We start from the raw sequence: 14,990 nt of genomic DNA, 5'->3' as shown, positions 1-14,990 counted from the left end.
TTCATGAAAATATATTCAATAATTTTTTATGAAATTAAATTAAATATATCATTGAAACAAAATAAGCATATTACGTGGTTTTTTTGGGCCGAAAATAAAATTTTTAATTACAATTGTTCTAAACGATATCACAACATTAAAATGTGTTTTCTTTCTCAAAACAAAAACTCACGAATCACACAATACAGAAATGAAGAACCCTAGCTCTGCGAGACCTAGCTGAACCTTCTCCTCAAAGCATCGATTTACTCAGCTGCTTGTGCCTATGCAACATCACATACTCCATGAGAAACAACCTTAGAAGATCACATGCTTCATGAATGCAATATTTCCTTCACTGTGGCACATCGAATCCTCACTAAAAGAAGATGTGTTCGACATTCTTATTAGGCAGCGTAAGAAGAAGGTTCAACGATTGTGTAGGCACAAGCAGCTCGGGGTGAATCGATGCTTTGGGAATAAGGTTCAATTGGGTCTCGCAGAGTTAAGAGTTCTTCATTTCTGTGTGTATTGTGTGATTTGGGAGTTCTTGTTTTGAGAAAGAAAACACATTTTAATGTTGCGGCGTCGTTTAAAATAGTTGTATGTCGATTTTTTTTTCCAAAAGATAAATAACAAAAATTTGATACAATAGATACTTGGGTTAATTACGCCAAAAATCACGTCAGATTTGCCACCGCCAAACCACCCACACAGATCCACCGCTCAACCGCCCTCTCCCTCTCTCCACTGCCCTCCACCATCATCATCACCAGATCCGTCGCCGCCAACCACACACGCAGATCTCTCTCTCCACCGCCCTCCGCCATCATCATCACCAGATCCACCACCATCATTAACAAGGAAAAATTCAGAAGAAACATAAGCTTTAGAAAATTGTAACAAATCCACATTTGCTTGTGGAAAAGTGGAGTGTAATGGAAATTGGTGATTAAATCGAAACCCTATTTTAGGTGATTTCAGGTGATTAAATCGAAACCCTGTTTTAGCATTGGATATAAAGAAAAGTGGAGTGGAAATTGGTTCAAACCCTCATTTGCTTGTGGAAAAAAATGTCGTCATTTTTCTCTTCTCTGTGATTTATGGTTTCTTGTGAGTTGTGAGCCCAGACCCAGCTCTCTCCACCACCCTCCACCATCATCATCACCAGATCCACCACCTCCCAGATCCGCCGCCACCAGCCATGGCACGGTTGAGCTCAAAACGACGTTGTTTTAATCCCAACAAATGACGTCGTTTTTGTTCACCGCCGGCTATGCCATGTCACGTCTCAGATTACTAAAACGGTGTCAAGTCAGCATTCAATTTGGGGATTCTTAAAAGTCATGGAAAAATTATTCAACTCCTTAAATTTAGGGAATTTTTGATAAAAAAAAGAGAAAGTTCATGGCAAGTTTAAAAATTAACCCAAAATTTATGATTTTTGGTGTAATTAACCCTAGATACTTCTATATATTTATTCGAATTATAGAACATATTCGCTAAAATGTTAAATACGTTTCGGTATAGTAATGTTTACCTGAAAAGAAACGTCATACTGAGTTTGATAATGGTAATTATTCCGCGTCATCCATGGCCTACTCATTTCTCAAACGAAAATTCGAACGGATAAGGGCAATGATTAGATAATTAGTCATGATTCACCTGAATGATCTTTTTAAATTTTAATGCAGCGCAATTACTAGTATACCCTCGCAATTATCAATCAAAATGCCTCGAAATCCGTCATAAAGATTAGGGGTAAAATAGGGAAGTCAATAGCTGCCACGAGACGTGTACGAAAACAATACTTTTTCCTCCAAAAATTATAGTACTATCAATATTAATGGCTCACCAACGTAAACATTGTAAGTATTTGGGAAAAAGATCTATTTTATCCAATTATATCAAGATTTTGCAGTGAATTACTAAACTAGCCCAGAGAATTCATTCTCGGTAGTATAAAATCTCTCTGTTGCTCCACCTTGGCTACTCAAACTCAACAACCCAATTTCATCGGTAAGTTTTTTATCACTTTTTTCTGTTATCGGTGATTTCTGGTCAAAGGCCTTGTGTCTCTTCTGTGTGTGTGGAATCTGCAAAGGTTTTGAAGAAAGCTGAGGTTTAAAGTCGGTTTTGATGAGAAGCTGAAAAGGGTGTTGGCTTGATGTGATGTGGAAAAATATAATCTAAACAATCAAGAACTCATTTTTGTGTGTGACGACTGATGATGGGTTACTAAAGGAATTGCATGTTTGTTTGCTCTGAAATTTTTCTTTCAGACTTTATTGGTTCGCTTACGAATTCCTAAATCTGGTTGCAGTCATTCTATTTCATGAGAAATTAAAATGAAGAGCCCCAAGTTCTTGTTGTTGCTATTGTCTCTAAGTGTGGTCTCTTATATAGCGGTAAAGATTCTATCTTTTTCAGCTCGTATTATTTTCCCAATTTTGTTGCAATCCTTTGTGCATGTTCATGTGGTTTTTTTTGTTAATTTTACGATTAATTACGAACTGAATGAATACGAGCGCAGACTGCTGCGCCGCCACCGACGTGCCCTGCTGATGTTTCAAGTGGTTGTGATTCTGGTTCTGGTGAATGGGAAGGGGAATTTTTCCCAGGCATTTCAAAAATTAAGTACGAGGTGAAATTTGTGATCAGCTTTTTCTTTTTCTTAATAATAGTCAGTGAAGAATATGCTTATTTCAATTTCCTTAGCTGGAATTTGTTAAATAGTCATGTGATGAATATGGTGATTTTGATTATGCTTGGCTAATACAGGGTCCTACCAGTAAGAATCCTCTCTCCTACAAATGGTATAATGCCGAAGAGGAAATTCTTGGTAAAAAGATGAAGGTGAGGGTTTTATTGTGGTAATGCTGTATGCTTTTCAGCAATCTAGATTCTAGAGGATTATATGGGTTGAGTTATGGAACCTAAAATTCCTAATTTGACATAGGATTGGTTGAGGTTCAGCATTGCATTTTGGCATACATTTCGTGGAACAGGCGGTGATCCGTTTGGTGCACCGACAAAGATGTGGCCTTGGGAAGATGGCACTAATTCCTTGGCAATAGCAAAGAGAAGAAGTATGGTTATGCTGCAAATATTAAGTTCTCAATTAAATAGGGTTAAATGAATTTGTTAATCTAAAGTTTTTGGACCTTGGTTATTCAGTGAGGGCAAATTTCGAGTTCATTGATAAGCTTGGAGTTGACAGATGGTGCTTCCACGACAGGGATATTGCCCCAGAGGGTAAAACAATTGAGGTTAGTTGTTAGTGCATGAATGCAGTGAATATGCTTGCCTGGTATCTCTTTCCCTTTTGAAGACAATAAAATAGAAAAGGAAATCATAGTCCTTTGGATATCAGGGAGCTCTACTGTTTGAAAGTTATCTCATTAATCTGTTGTGAATTTAAATTTCAAATATTGGATTTTTTAATTGTTTGTGAATTCGTAGGAATCTAATGCTAACTTGGATGAAGTGGTAGCTCTTGCCAAAGAACTTCAGGTAACTTTACATGGTTGAATTATGTATTGGCTTTTAAATGATAACAAAGATATAACGTAACAATCTCCCTTTTTATTCGATTCATGCATGTGGAAGTTGAGATCATTGCAATTCTCTCTGTAAACACTTTGGAGCTTTTATCGAGAAAAATGCAGAAACTTTAATTTGGATGCTCATAGATACTTTCTTCCAATATTGTTCTCTGTGAACAACTAGGGTACAAGGATTCGTCCTTTATGGGGTACAGCTCAGTTGTTCTTCCATCCAAGATACATGCATGGAGCTGCAACTAGGTACATGACGCTATATGTTTGGCTTGATTTGATGACTTATTGAATGTTCCGCTGGTCTGACATTCTGACCTTTTCGTTATGCAGTCCTGAACTAGGAGTTTATGTATACTCGGCAGCACAGGTCAAGAAGGCAATTGAGGTTGGTGGTCGACTCCCCTGGTCATGTTCAAGTTATACAAAATATAAATGCACGTTTGACATTCCATTTTGTGCTGATAGGTTACACATCACCTAGGCGGAGAAAATTATGTCTTCTGGGGTGGTCGTGAAGGCTATCAGTCTCTTTTGAACACAGATATGGAAAGAGAGCTGAATCACATGGTATGATTATTATGTTATGCTATCTTTTCATGCCTTGTAGATTTATAATTTTGTGCCTTTTGTGTTTGCTTCTTCTGACATTATGTTTTATTTGCCAAAATTTGGAATTACATGATTGTCATATGCTTGCAGGCACGTTTTTTTGAAGCAGCTGTTGCCTACAAGAAGAAAATTGGATTCAATGGTATTTCTATCTTCAACTTTGTGTAGGAACTGATGTATATTTCTCTGAGTTGTAACAGTAATGTGAATGGTAGCTCAAACTTGTCCTAATGCTTGACTAGCACTTTGCCAGAAAATTTAATGCATTCCTAACTCTTTGATTCATTTGATGTTGCCAACGGTTAAACTAATAAAGGAAACAATGTTTTTCTCTCTAATAGCTGACATTGAAAATTGTTTTCAGGAACACTGCTCATCGAACCTAAGCCCCAGGAGCCTACTAAACACCAGTATGTTTTTGTCAACCTTTACATTCTATGCATAATACTGTTCAGCTTACACGACATATTCTCAATCTTGCCAGGTATGATTGGGATGCTGCAACATCAGCTAATTTCCTCCGGAAATACGGATTGATAGGTATTAATTATGGCATTCTGGAATTTTTGCATAGTAACAAGAAAATTTCTGTTTGACAGCGGAATATTTGAGTTTAATTGGTGTTGGTGTTGCATATTCAGGCTTTGCCTTTTGCGACGATATGTCTACAGTCTACTCTTACCTGATGAATTATCTGTGAAAACTAACTTCATTGTTGATGGAATGAGGTGTATACATGAGAGTTTGATTGTTATAGGAGTAGTTTTTTTTTAGAAATATTATATGATAAATGAAATCACGTCAGTTCTTCATTTTCTATTCAGTTTATAGTTTCACAATTTTTTTTTTTAAAAAAGGTTATATTTAACAACTATCAACGTCAAGAAAGCAAAGTTGTTAGTTAAGTGGAGAAAACCCCTACCTCTTTCGTCTTCATTTTTGAGAGGCAGACTATGCTGCTGATTCAGTAAAGAATGTCTTTTGCATTTATTATTTTCCTCATCTTCTGTGCAGATGAATTTAAGCTGAACATTGAGTGCAACCACGCAACTCTCTCGGGTCACAGGTATGCTGTTTTCTGTTTGTTTCCCACCATCCATACATAAGTGAATTTAGCATTCCTGACACCCTCTCGTACAATGCAGCTGCCATCATGAGCTTGAGACTGCTAGAATTAATGGCATATTGGGGAATATTGATGCAAACTCTGGAGACCCTCAAGTTGGTATGCTCGATAGATTCTTCTGCTGAGCTCTATTTTACTAATGTTAAACGCATCGTATTCGTTTTGTGTCAGCAAGTTATAATACGAGTGTTGGCCTGTTGCAGGTTGGGATACAGACCAGTTTATGATGGATGTAGGAGAAGCAACTCTAGTTATGCTCTCTGTTATTAAAAATGTATGTGGGTTTTGTAGTTTTTCATTCACAATGAAAGAAGTATCAGAAGCTCATATAAGCTAATAAACAAGGTTTTCTTGTTTATCTATGCACCACAGGGAGGATTGGCACCTGGAGGATTTAATTTTGATGCAAAACTGTAAGCTTTCTCATTCGCTACTTACATTTGGTTTCCGATTTAAGATCTAGTATCCTTAATAAAAAAAGTTATATGGATCTATCTTGAATACATAAAATGTAATCAATGGTTCATGGTATCCTTAAAATTGTTGATGTTAATGTTTAATAGGCGGAGAGAAAGCACAGATGTTGAGGACCTTTTCATAGCTCATATCGCGGGTATGGATACTATTGCACGAGGCCTCCGAAATGCTGCCAAGCTAATTGAGGTGATGGTGTCTTGATTCTATATATCTTTCTTTTTAAAGACCTTCCATGTTTTATGCCTTACTTAAATTATGTGTCCACGTACTCGAGCAGGGCGGTTTGTTGGATGAGCTAGTTCGCAAGAGGTATCAAAGTTTTGACACAGAATTGGGAGCCCAAATCGAGGCAAGTTTAATTTTGATGGTACCTACTCCTTTGTTGTGTATTGCTTGAGTCTTGACCGTGGAATGATGCAACAGGCTGGAAAGGCTGATTTCGATCTACTGGAGAAGAAGGCTATAAAATGGGGGGAATCCAAAGTTGGTTCTGCTAAGCAGGTAACAACAATTGTAGATTGTAGAGTTGCTTGAGTTTTAAACATTTCATTCATTCAAATCGTGATTGCAGGAGTTGGCGGAGATGATATTCCAGTCTGCAATATAGAGTGGACCTTTTTCCCTTTATTTGCTTCAATAAACTAGGCTACATTCACTTTTCTTTCATTAAGAGATCGTATAGTTGCACAACTTTCACTCTATGCATATTTCTTTCCCCTTAATTTTTCTGAGAAGAATCTAATTATATACTCTTTTAGCTTTAAATAAGTCTATTAAAGATTAGTTTATACAAGGATCACTTTAAATATATATATATATATATATATATATATATATTTTTCACTTCATCTCATGGCTTGTTAAGTTTACTTGATTGTTTAATTATAACTATTTTAAATTTTAATATTTTTAAATTATACTCCCTCTGTTTCATTGATAATGGTTCATTTTCATTTTTTTGCTTGTTCCATTGATAATGGTCTATTTCATAAAAAGAAACCACCTACCCTCACAAAAAGTTGTGGAGCTCTGCAACTTTCTATCACTTTTATTCTTTAATCATTCTTCTTCTTAATAACACACAATAATGAGAAGGAGTGAATAGTAGTATTTTCTATGCAATTAAGGAGATGAAATCTATATTAATATTAATACAGATTTGTGAATTTGAAAATTAGTGGAACAACCTACAAAATCATGTCGTTGGGGCTTCCAGTTTTTTCGGCGGTGCTTGTTTTCCATTATCTTAATAATCAAACGCCTTCACTCCGGCGGGTCTTGAGGGGGATAAACTAGAACAAAAAAATTGTTTTAAGACAATGAAATCACCGAGATACCTGTCATGCCGTAGTCAATTAAGCAACACGACGGCTACACTCTACGGAGACGGAACTCATATGTACCTTGTAGATCGAGGCGACGCTAAACATCGTCAAGAGAGCTGATCAAAAGGCTCTCGTCTATTGGAGGGAAATCACAAGGAAATACATCGAGCAACGACCTCCTAATACTAGAGCTATAAACGAGTCGAGGCGAGTTGAATACTAGCGGGCTCAAGCTCGACTTGTTTGAATATTCGGGTGTTCAAGCTCAATTCGAGCTTTTGGCTTGCTGTTCGAGCTCGGCTCGTCCCCCAGTTACCGAGCTTTAGCTTGAGCTTGGTTTGAGCTCAGCTCGTGTGATACTCGATAATGTCGAATTCGAGCTTGAGCTCAACTCGTTAGATGTTCGTATACATGGTGTTTGAGCTCGAATTCGTTAAAAATTTAGGAAAAATTTCTTAACTAATATGTTACTCGAGCTCGACTCGTTTAAGGATTGTGTACTAACTTGATTGAAGGTTCTTGAATAAGCTCACAAACATGTTTGCAAACAATCAAATTCAAATATGTTCACTAGCTTAACGAGCCAAGTGCTGTCAGAATCAAGCTCGAGTTCAAAAGGACGTAAATGTTTGAAAGTCCATTTACGAAAAATGTCGAGCCAATTAGCGAGCGCCATGAGTGATGACCAAATCACTACGGCGGCACAACAAATGTATCAATTCTAACTCAGGGATTTATTCAAATATCCCCACAATCCCGTCTATGTGCGGGTAGTTTTTTCATATTTGTGTGGGTAATTTTTTCACTCTTGTGAGGATAAAAAAAGCTCAAATTACTATTATTATTATGATTAATTACATATAAATTACTGAACTTTTAATAAATTCTCATTTTGCATATGAACTTTAAAATCTTTATTAAAATTACTCAACTATTAATTTCTTCTCATTTTACATATTTGTTCATTTTTCATCGTGGTAACATGGTATAAATAATACTCGTTTGGCATGAATATGCTTGCGTAGCATAAATATGACCGTGTGAAAAAATAGAATTGACATTGTAATATATAGTTGGATGGAAACGACGTTATTTCAAACTCAAAATTTGATCGGAAAATAAACAAATATGTAAAATGAAAAGAAATTAATAATTGAGTAATTTTAATAAAGATTTTAATATTCATGTGCAAAATGAGAATTTGTTCAAAGTTCAATAATTTATATGCAATTAATTCTTATTATTATTATTATTATTATAAAATTAGTGCATGGCTCATCTAAAGTCTGAACCGTTAACTTTTCATTTTTTTTTTTTTTTGAGGGGCATTTTCTTCTAAACTTAAGCGAATTTATCACACAAAAAAGAAAAGAAAAAGACAAACAAAGCGAATTAAAAAGAAGAAAACAACAATCAACGCAAAAAAGAAAAAGAAAAGAAAAGCCACGTTTACTTATGTAGAAACCAAGTTTGGTCCCATGTGTCCCGAATCTCTGTTAAAATAGCAAATTCGCCACCATTACTTCTGATATTCACAATTCAACCCACCCAAATCGCATTCATTCTCTCCGGTAGATCCTCCCATTTGCGTCCTCTACTGCAAACTTTAGCTACGCTACGTAATAGTGGCTACAATTTCATTGTTGCGAAACTCCTTTGAAGGATGATAAAGTGCTGATATTTTGCTCGAACCAATCTGGAGTTTTCGAATTCTTTTTCCTCGTGAGATCGAATTTGAAGGTGAAGAGAGAGTGATGGGAATTGTTTTTACGCGGTTGTTTTCGTCGCTGTTTGGGAATAAGGAAGCTCGGATCCTTGTCCTGGGGCTCGACAATGCGGGAAAAACTACCATTCTTTGTATGGATTTGTGCTTTCGCGCTTGCATATTGTTGACTCGCGTCTTTGTGGGTTTTTGATCTTATTTTTTTTTAATATCTGTTCTTGCAGATCGGCTTCAGATGGGCGAAGTTGTCTCCACTATTCCAAGTGAGTGTCACATTTTCAGCTTCGGCTTTCTTTTATGAATCTATGATGAATTGATGATATTCGAATCGCATTATTGTATTCAGTCTTATTTTTTTAACTTGGTATGTAGAAGAAAAATGTATAAATGTAGAGTGTGGATGATTTAAGTTATTTCTAAGTAATTGTTATTCAAGCTGGTTCTCTGCTCCTAAGCTTGTATTTCGTATTTTTTTAGCTGTGTGTCAATGCTTCGTAGTTAAGCCGTATTGATGCACAAACTTTGTATATCTATATCCAGTGAAGAGAAAACAAAATTTTATTTTTCTTGGCTCACGTGTCATTCTTTATTTTCTACAGCAATTGGGTTCAATGTGGAAACCGTTCAATATAACAACATAAAGTTTCAAGTTTGGGACCTAGGTATGTTGATTCAAACTTCCTTTCTAGAATGATTTGCTTGCATGTAGCTTTATGTTATTTGACTCAGAATTGTAGCATTTTATTTTGTTCAAGTTATGGTATAAGCTTCTCATTTTTCACGCACATTGGATCTCTGGAATTGTGATTAATGAAAACGTGACAATTCATTACTGCCAACCGTTGAAATTTGTCAGTACTACATGGGGGGGATCTAAAGGACTTGTAAGTTTTATGTAAAAGGTCTTATCAGATTCCTAAAATATGAAAGGAAAAGAAATGGCATAGTTGAGTTGTTTGCGTTGTAATTCAGTGGAAGGTGCTAATCATCACACTAAAGACTGTTGCTCAATGGGAATATTGTCAAATATATCGAAGATTGTTGTACTGACCTAGGTTATTGGTTCTTTATGTGATGTCCCAGATAGATTTTTGGAGGAAGTTACATTTACTTTGAAGTGGATGCAATCGCCTCTCTTTATTTGAATCATTAATTTTCTTTAATATTTAATACTCCCTCCGTCCACCAATTAAAGGCCTAGGGAAAAAAACACGGGTTTTAAGAAAAAGTGTATTTTTATTAGAGTGGAGAAAGGGTCCCACTTTTTAAGAAGAAGTGTATTTTTATTAGTTGAGTGGAGAAAGGGTCCCACTTTTTTGTAAAGAATGTTTGACTTTTTTGATTAAATAATGAATAAAAACTTACCAAAAATAGGTAGGCCTTGTTTTTGTGGACGTCCCAAAAAGGCAAGTAGGCCTTGAATTGGTGGACGGAGGGAGTAACATATACAAAAGAGTTTATAAGAACCCACCTTGTGGCAGGAGGCCTCATGCTTTGTGTTAGTGTTGATTGCAACAATAATTTTTTGGTTCAGAAGATCTAACTTGATGTGTGTCAAGCATACTTTTGGAGTGTAGAATATAATCCTATATTCAGTCAAAAGGATTTGATTGAGATGCAACCTTTGGATTCTGAAAAATGTCTGCACTGAATTATAAGTAGGGTTGTCCCAGGAGGGGTAGTTCAGGTCCCACACCTAAGCTATGTTTTCTTATTAATTGTTTCTAAGCAAGAAACAGACGCAAAGCAGCTTCCACCTTTTTTTTTATTTAAATTCTTGGAGAGTGGTGGCTTAGGCATATGCTATACCATTTCCAGCGAAAATAGATTAGATAGAAAATGAAAATTCGCTGAAGGAATTCAATTAGTGCGTGTAATTATGTAAAGCTAATGAAGGGAACTTTGATTTGTTTGGAGAGTCATGATCAATATTCTAACATAGAGGTTTTTTTTGGCTAATGGCAGGTGGACAAACTAGTATCAGGTAACTGCTTTTCATTCTATGATTCTGTAATTTGTAGCACATAATCTATTCGCTTATTATACCATACAAATTTATCTATTTTGAGAAGCATAGTCATTAGAGAACACAGGCAGGCCTGTTTCTTTATAAATATCTTGACGGAAAAAAGATATAATGGATTTCCTTACAATGGGAATACTTTCCTATGCTTTTAGACAGAGAATATTGTGTAATTTTGTCATATATCTTTATCGGGAGTTATGTCTTCTCTGATAAATTATCTGGAAAAATAAGTTATGTTTACTCTAATATGCTCACTCAGTTTTGGGTGACATGGCTTTGAGAATATATTTCTGAAGCTTTCTGGAGCTGTCACTCATTGTACACTTCAATTCTTCTTGTTTAGGCCATACTGGAGGTGTTATTTTCCTAACACGCAAGCTATAATATATGTTGTTGATTCAAGTGATACTGATAGGCTGATGATAGCCAAAGAAGAATTTCATGCAATATTGGAGGTGCTCTTGTTTTTGATTCTATTTATTTATTTGTTTATTTTCTTTAATGTCCTTCAAAAACCACATTCGTAGGGAAAATAGGGGAAATGTTTTCCAATTTTGCCAAATTAGTAGCTACAATATATCCCAGTTTAGGCATCTTAGTAGGTGTCATCTGGCCAAATATTTTTAGTTCTTCGAACTTGTTAATATATTTTGTTCATCGTTATTATTGTATTGAACATGAAGTCAAATATTTGGTACCAAATACTAGTATTTCATGCTCTTGATTGAGCAGAAACGCTCTGTGTTGGATATTTTAGATAATATGCTGCAGTAAACTGAATTGCCTCTTTGATATTATCCAAAAAAATTAGGGGTAATTGCTTGTAAATCTATAATGTTTACACGGAATTGGTTTTTGCTCCTATTTTAAAAACTCTGCTTTTAAATACGTAACCTTTTATTTTTATCTCAAATTTGTCAAGTGACCGATTTTTTCTTACGCCGGCGCCGGAAATTACACAGTGGCACATTTATGACATGTGATTTTTTTTTTTTAAAAAAAACAAAAAAATAATCCAAATCATCATCTTCCCCAACATCCTCACTCCCAAACCCTAATTTCCCCTCCCCCACCCGCCGCCGCCGCCTGCCGCCACCACATGCCGGCACCCGCCGCCCCCCTCCCCCTCCGCCACCACACATTTGCCGCCATTTTTGTCACAAGTAGTCTGCACAAATAGCTACTTCACCCTTCCTCCACCTCTCGTCGTCCTCTTGCCCTCGATTACGCTCAAATCGACTGCAATTTCTTCGATATTTTCTTCCTTTCTTGAGCTCCTAGTACTCCTAGTGCTTAATACTCTCGATCCTTTGATTCCACTAGGCCCCAAATTCTTCAAACCCTTCGCCAAATTCTCATTTTTCGCCGAATTTCTAGTCTTTCTAGTGTTCGCATTCCTCCCATGCTTCGCCTCAACTTCGATTTTCTCCTTATTCTATAACCCTAGCTCGGCAAACTCATCGATTACCCCCAAATCGGCGGCTCCTCCCTCACGCGCCGTCGTGGGTTCCTCCTCATCCCAGAGCCGACTTCGTTATCCGCCCCGTTCCTCCGCAACTTCCGCGGCTGCTTGGTTTTAGATCCAAATCATATCTTCCGTGGCTTGGTTTTAGATCTGGAGGGAGAGGGTGGTGGCGGCGGCAGGGGGCGTCACCGGGTGGTGGCGCCGGCGGGTGGGGGGAGGTGAAATATGGTCAGCCGGCTGGGGGAAGGGGGAAGAAGAAGGGGGGAGGTGAATTAGGTTGGGGAAGATATGATTTGGATTTTTTTTTTGTTTTTTATTTTATTTTATTTTTTTTCCACATGTCATAAATGTGCCAAGTGGAGAATTCCGGCTGCCACAGTGTCAATTCCGGCGCCGGCGTGAGAAAAAACCAATCACCGGATAAATTCGAGACAAAAATGAAAGGTTATGTATTTAAAAGTAGAAAAATAAAATTAGGTGCAAAAACCAATTCCGTGTATACGTTATGGATTTACAGGCAATTACCCCAAAAATTTATAAGTTGCTTTTCTGCCTTTCTTGATCCATTGTTCCCTTTTATCTCAAGGATCTATATAATTAGACAGAAGATCATGTTCTGCATCCCAAAGCTCTCCAATATTGCACTAGATAGCCACTCACATCCTAGCCACGCTACGTGTACAGAAAATAGGTTTTGCATAATTCGTAAGTTTAGAAATCTCTATTATAATATCTTTCAAATTCTTTGTATTTAGGAACTGCAATGTATAAGGTTAGGTTAGAAGATATAAATCAAATTTTTGGCTAGTCGACTGGAACTTCTATAGCAGTAATGGCACTGAGGATTTGTGTTGTTGCGACACACTTAATATTTCTAGTTCATGCTCTATTTAGTGATTACAAGCTTTTACATGCTCGCTTGTGCTTTTCTCTGCTCTTAATATTTATTTATAAATCATTGTTCTTTCAGGAGGAAGAGCTAAAAGGTTCTGTTGTCCTCTTATTTGCAAACAAACAGGTATTTTCTTTGCTGTGAAGTTTGAATTGACTTTTTATGTAATTACCACGCATAACTTCACCTTTGCTGTGAAGTTTGAATTGACTTTTCGTGTAATTACCATGCATAAATTCTGTTTTATTATGCTGATGGTTAACAGGATCTTCCTGGGGCACTTGATGATGCTGCCATAACAGAAGCGTTAGAGTTGCACAAGATCAAGAACCGCCAGTGGGCCATTTTTAAAACTTCTGCCATAAAAGGAGAAGGCCTTTTCGAGGGCTTGGACTGGTAAGCATAATTGCATATCTATTTTTCATTTATATATGATGTTTGGATACTCCTGTATGTTTCAATACTCCCCGGCAAAGGTGATTGGAAGTTACTCTACTTGATTGGCAACCATGTCTTCTTATCATTTTTCTCCCTTGAATTACGCAACCAATTTTACTCCCAACAGGATCAATAAGCAACACCATGCACCTCCGTTATATTTCGTATTCATGCAGCATCCCGATTCCTATTCTATGATATGCAGTTAATCTTAATCCAACTATGTGGTTATGTTTTTACCATTCCTTTTACAAGGTTAAATTTGGTGATCATTTTTTCCTTATTGCCTCAATACTATGATCTTACCTTGTTTTTGTCCCTATTTCCAATTGAGTAGGTTAAGTAATACGCTGAAATCTGGAGGTAGTTGAATTCTGGACGAGAGTTGGATGATTTTTGTGATTGTGCCAGTGCTGATCTGTGACGATCTGACAGTTAACGGTATGGTCTGTATTGAGATTCCATGTGTTGTTATCTTCTTTACCTGGGATCCTGAACAGACCGTTGATATGAAATTATATCTTGAAGTGAAATTATCTCCTTTCCCCATTCCATTATTCTGAACTCGTGTTCCAAAATTGTCTATTGTCTAGATAATTTCTTTTTCGATATAAAAGAAATTACATCTTCCATTCATTTTGTTACCGGCCAAATTGTGTTGGAGAAAGCATTAAATAATTTACATTGAGCATTGCTGGTTTGTTGAAGATGTGAAAGATGAAGTTGATATAGCCAACACAAGGCAATTTTGTGTTGCGTCTATGATGTGAGTGGACATGCGTACTTGTCCAATTTGATTTAATGACAATTTCACAAAGGAATAGGTTTGAATTGAATCTGTTCCATTTTTATTTTACCGAAAAATAATACTATCAGAGTTCAAATTGTGTTTCCTTGAAACTGGGATTGTGGATGGACGACTAAATTTGTTTGAGTGGTTGATATTTAGTATGAAAATGTCTGGTATGTTAGGTTTCATTATTATCCCTACTTAAATAAGCAGCCAGTTTGTTGCAATAGAACAACTAGAATTTAGATATAAAATACTTGCTCCGTCCACTAATTTGTATCCTAGGAGAAGGGGGCACAGATTTTAAGAAAAAATATATTGTTTATTCGTTGAGTGGAGAAGGGGATCCACAATTAGTAAAGGTCAATACATTAATTAGGGCATTAGGATACAAATTGGTGGACGGACCAAAATGACAAATTAAGACATGAATTGGTGGACGGAGGGAGTAGTATATCATAGTGACAGAATTCTTATATATAAAAATTTATATGTTGGATTAAAGGAGATAGGCCTGAAAATGAATGGGGATTGAGGTGTTGTGATGAAATTGTAGGCCTATCTCCTTTAGAGCGTAGAG

At 36.5% G+C, this 14,990-nt stretch overlaps 2 protein-coding genes across 2 annotated transcripts; both read left to right on the top strand.

Moving 5' to 3' along the window:
- Positions 1–1,814: 1,814 nt before the first annotated feature.
- On the top strand, positions 1,815–6,544 carry LOC131003913 (xylose isomerase-like). Its single transcript, XM_057930482.1, has 21 exons — positions 1,815–1,998; positions 2,303–2,387; positions 2,513–2,623; positions 2,761–2,835; positions 2,939–3,068; positions 3,157–3,248; positions 3,442–3,492; positions 3,709–3,785; positions 3,870–3,924; positions 4,005–4,106; positions 4,239–4,290; positions 4,513–4,558; positions 4,633–4,688; positions 5,163–5,214; positions 5,294–5,373; positions 5,478–5,548; positions 5,647–5,687; positions 5,838–5,937; positions 6,029–6,100; positions 6,175–6,252; positions 6,323–6,544. The coding sequence occupies exons 2-21, from the start codon at positions 2,328–2,330 to the stop codon at positions 6,356–6,358; spliced, it is 1,437 nt and encodes a 478-aa protein (XP_057786465.1). The 5' UTR covers positions 1,815–1,998; positions 2,303–2,327; the 3' UTR covers positions 6,359–6,544.
- Positions 6,545–8,416: 1,872 nt separating this feature from the next.
- Positions 8,417–14,256, top strand: LOC131003914 (ADP-ribosylation factor 1-like). The gene is made up of 8 exons (XM_057930483.1): positions 8,417–8,933; positions 9,024–9,062; positions 9,399–9,461; positions 10,765–10,783; positions 11,169–11,280; positions 13,261–13,308; positions 13,448–13,578; positions 13,958–14,256. Exons 1-8 carry the CDS (start codon positions 8,831–8,833, stop codon positions 13,989–13,991), a joined length of 549 nt encoding a protein of 182 aa, XP_057786466.1. The 5' UTR covers positions 8,417–8,830; the 3' UTR covers positions 13,992–14,256.
- Positions 14,257–14,990: the final 734 nt, after the last annotated feature.

This window comes from Salvia miltiorrhiza, unplaced genomic scaffold (assembly GCF_028751815.1).
Source record: "Salvia miltiorrhiza cultivar Shanhuang (shh) unplaced genomic scaffold, IMPLAD_Smil_shh original_scaffold_293, whole genome shotgun sequence".
NCBI classification, from domain to species: domain Eukaryota; kingdom Viridiplantae; phylum Streptophyta; class Magnoliopsida; order Lamiales; family Lamiaceae; genus Salvia; species Salvia miltiorrhiza.
The sequence above is the reverse complement of the archived record's forward strand: the minus strand, read 5'-3'. Positions and strand labels throughout refer to the sequence as shown.

Coding starts and splice junctions, on each gene's coding strand:
- LOC131003913 (XM_057930482.1), top strand. CDS start 2,328: ATGAAGAGCCCCAAGTTCTTGTTGTTGCTATTGTCTCTAAGTGTGGTC. Junction 3,069..3,156: donor GGCAATAGCAAAGAGAAGAA/GTATGGTTATGC, acceptor TTGGTTATTCAG/TGAGGGCAAATTTCGAGTTC. Junction 3,925..4,004: donor AGGTCAAGAAGGCAATTGAG/GTTGGTGGTCGA, acceptor TTGTGCTGATAG/GTTACACATCACCTAGGCGG.
- LOC131003914 (XM_057930483.1), top strand. CDS start 8,831: ATGGGAATTGTTTTTACGCGGTTGTTTTCGTCGCTGTTTGGGAATAAG. Junction 13,309..13,447: donor TCTTATTTGCAAACAAACAG/GTATTTTCTTTG, acceptor GATGGTTAACAG/GATCTTCCTGGGGCACTTGA. Junction 13,579..13,957: donor CTTTTCGAGGGCTTGGACTG/GTAAGCATAATT, acceptor CCAATTGAGTAG/GTTAAGTAATACGCTGAAAT.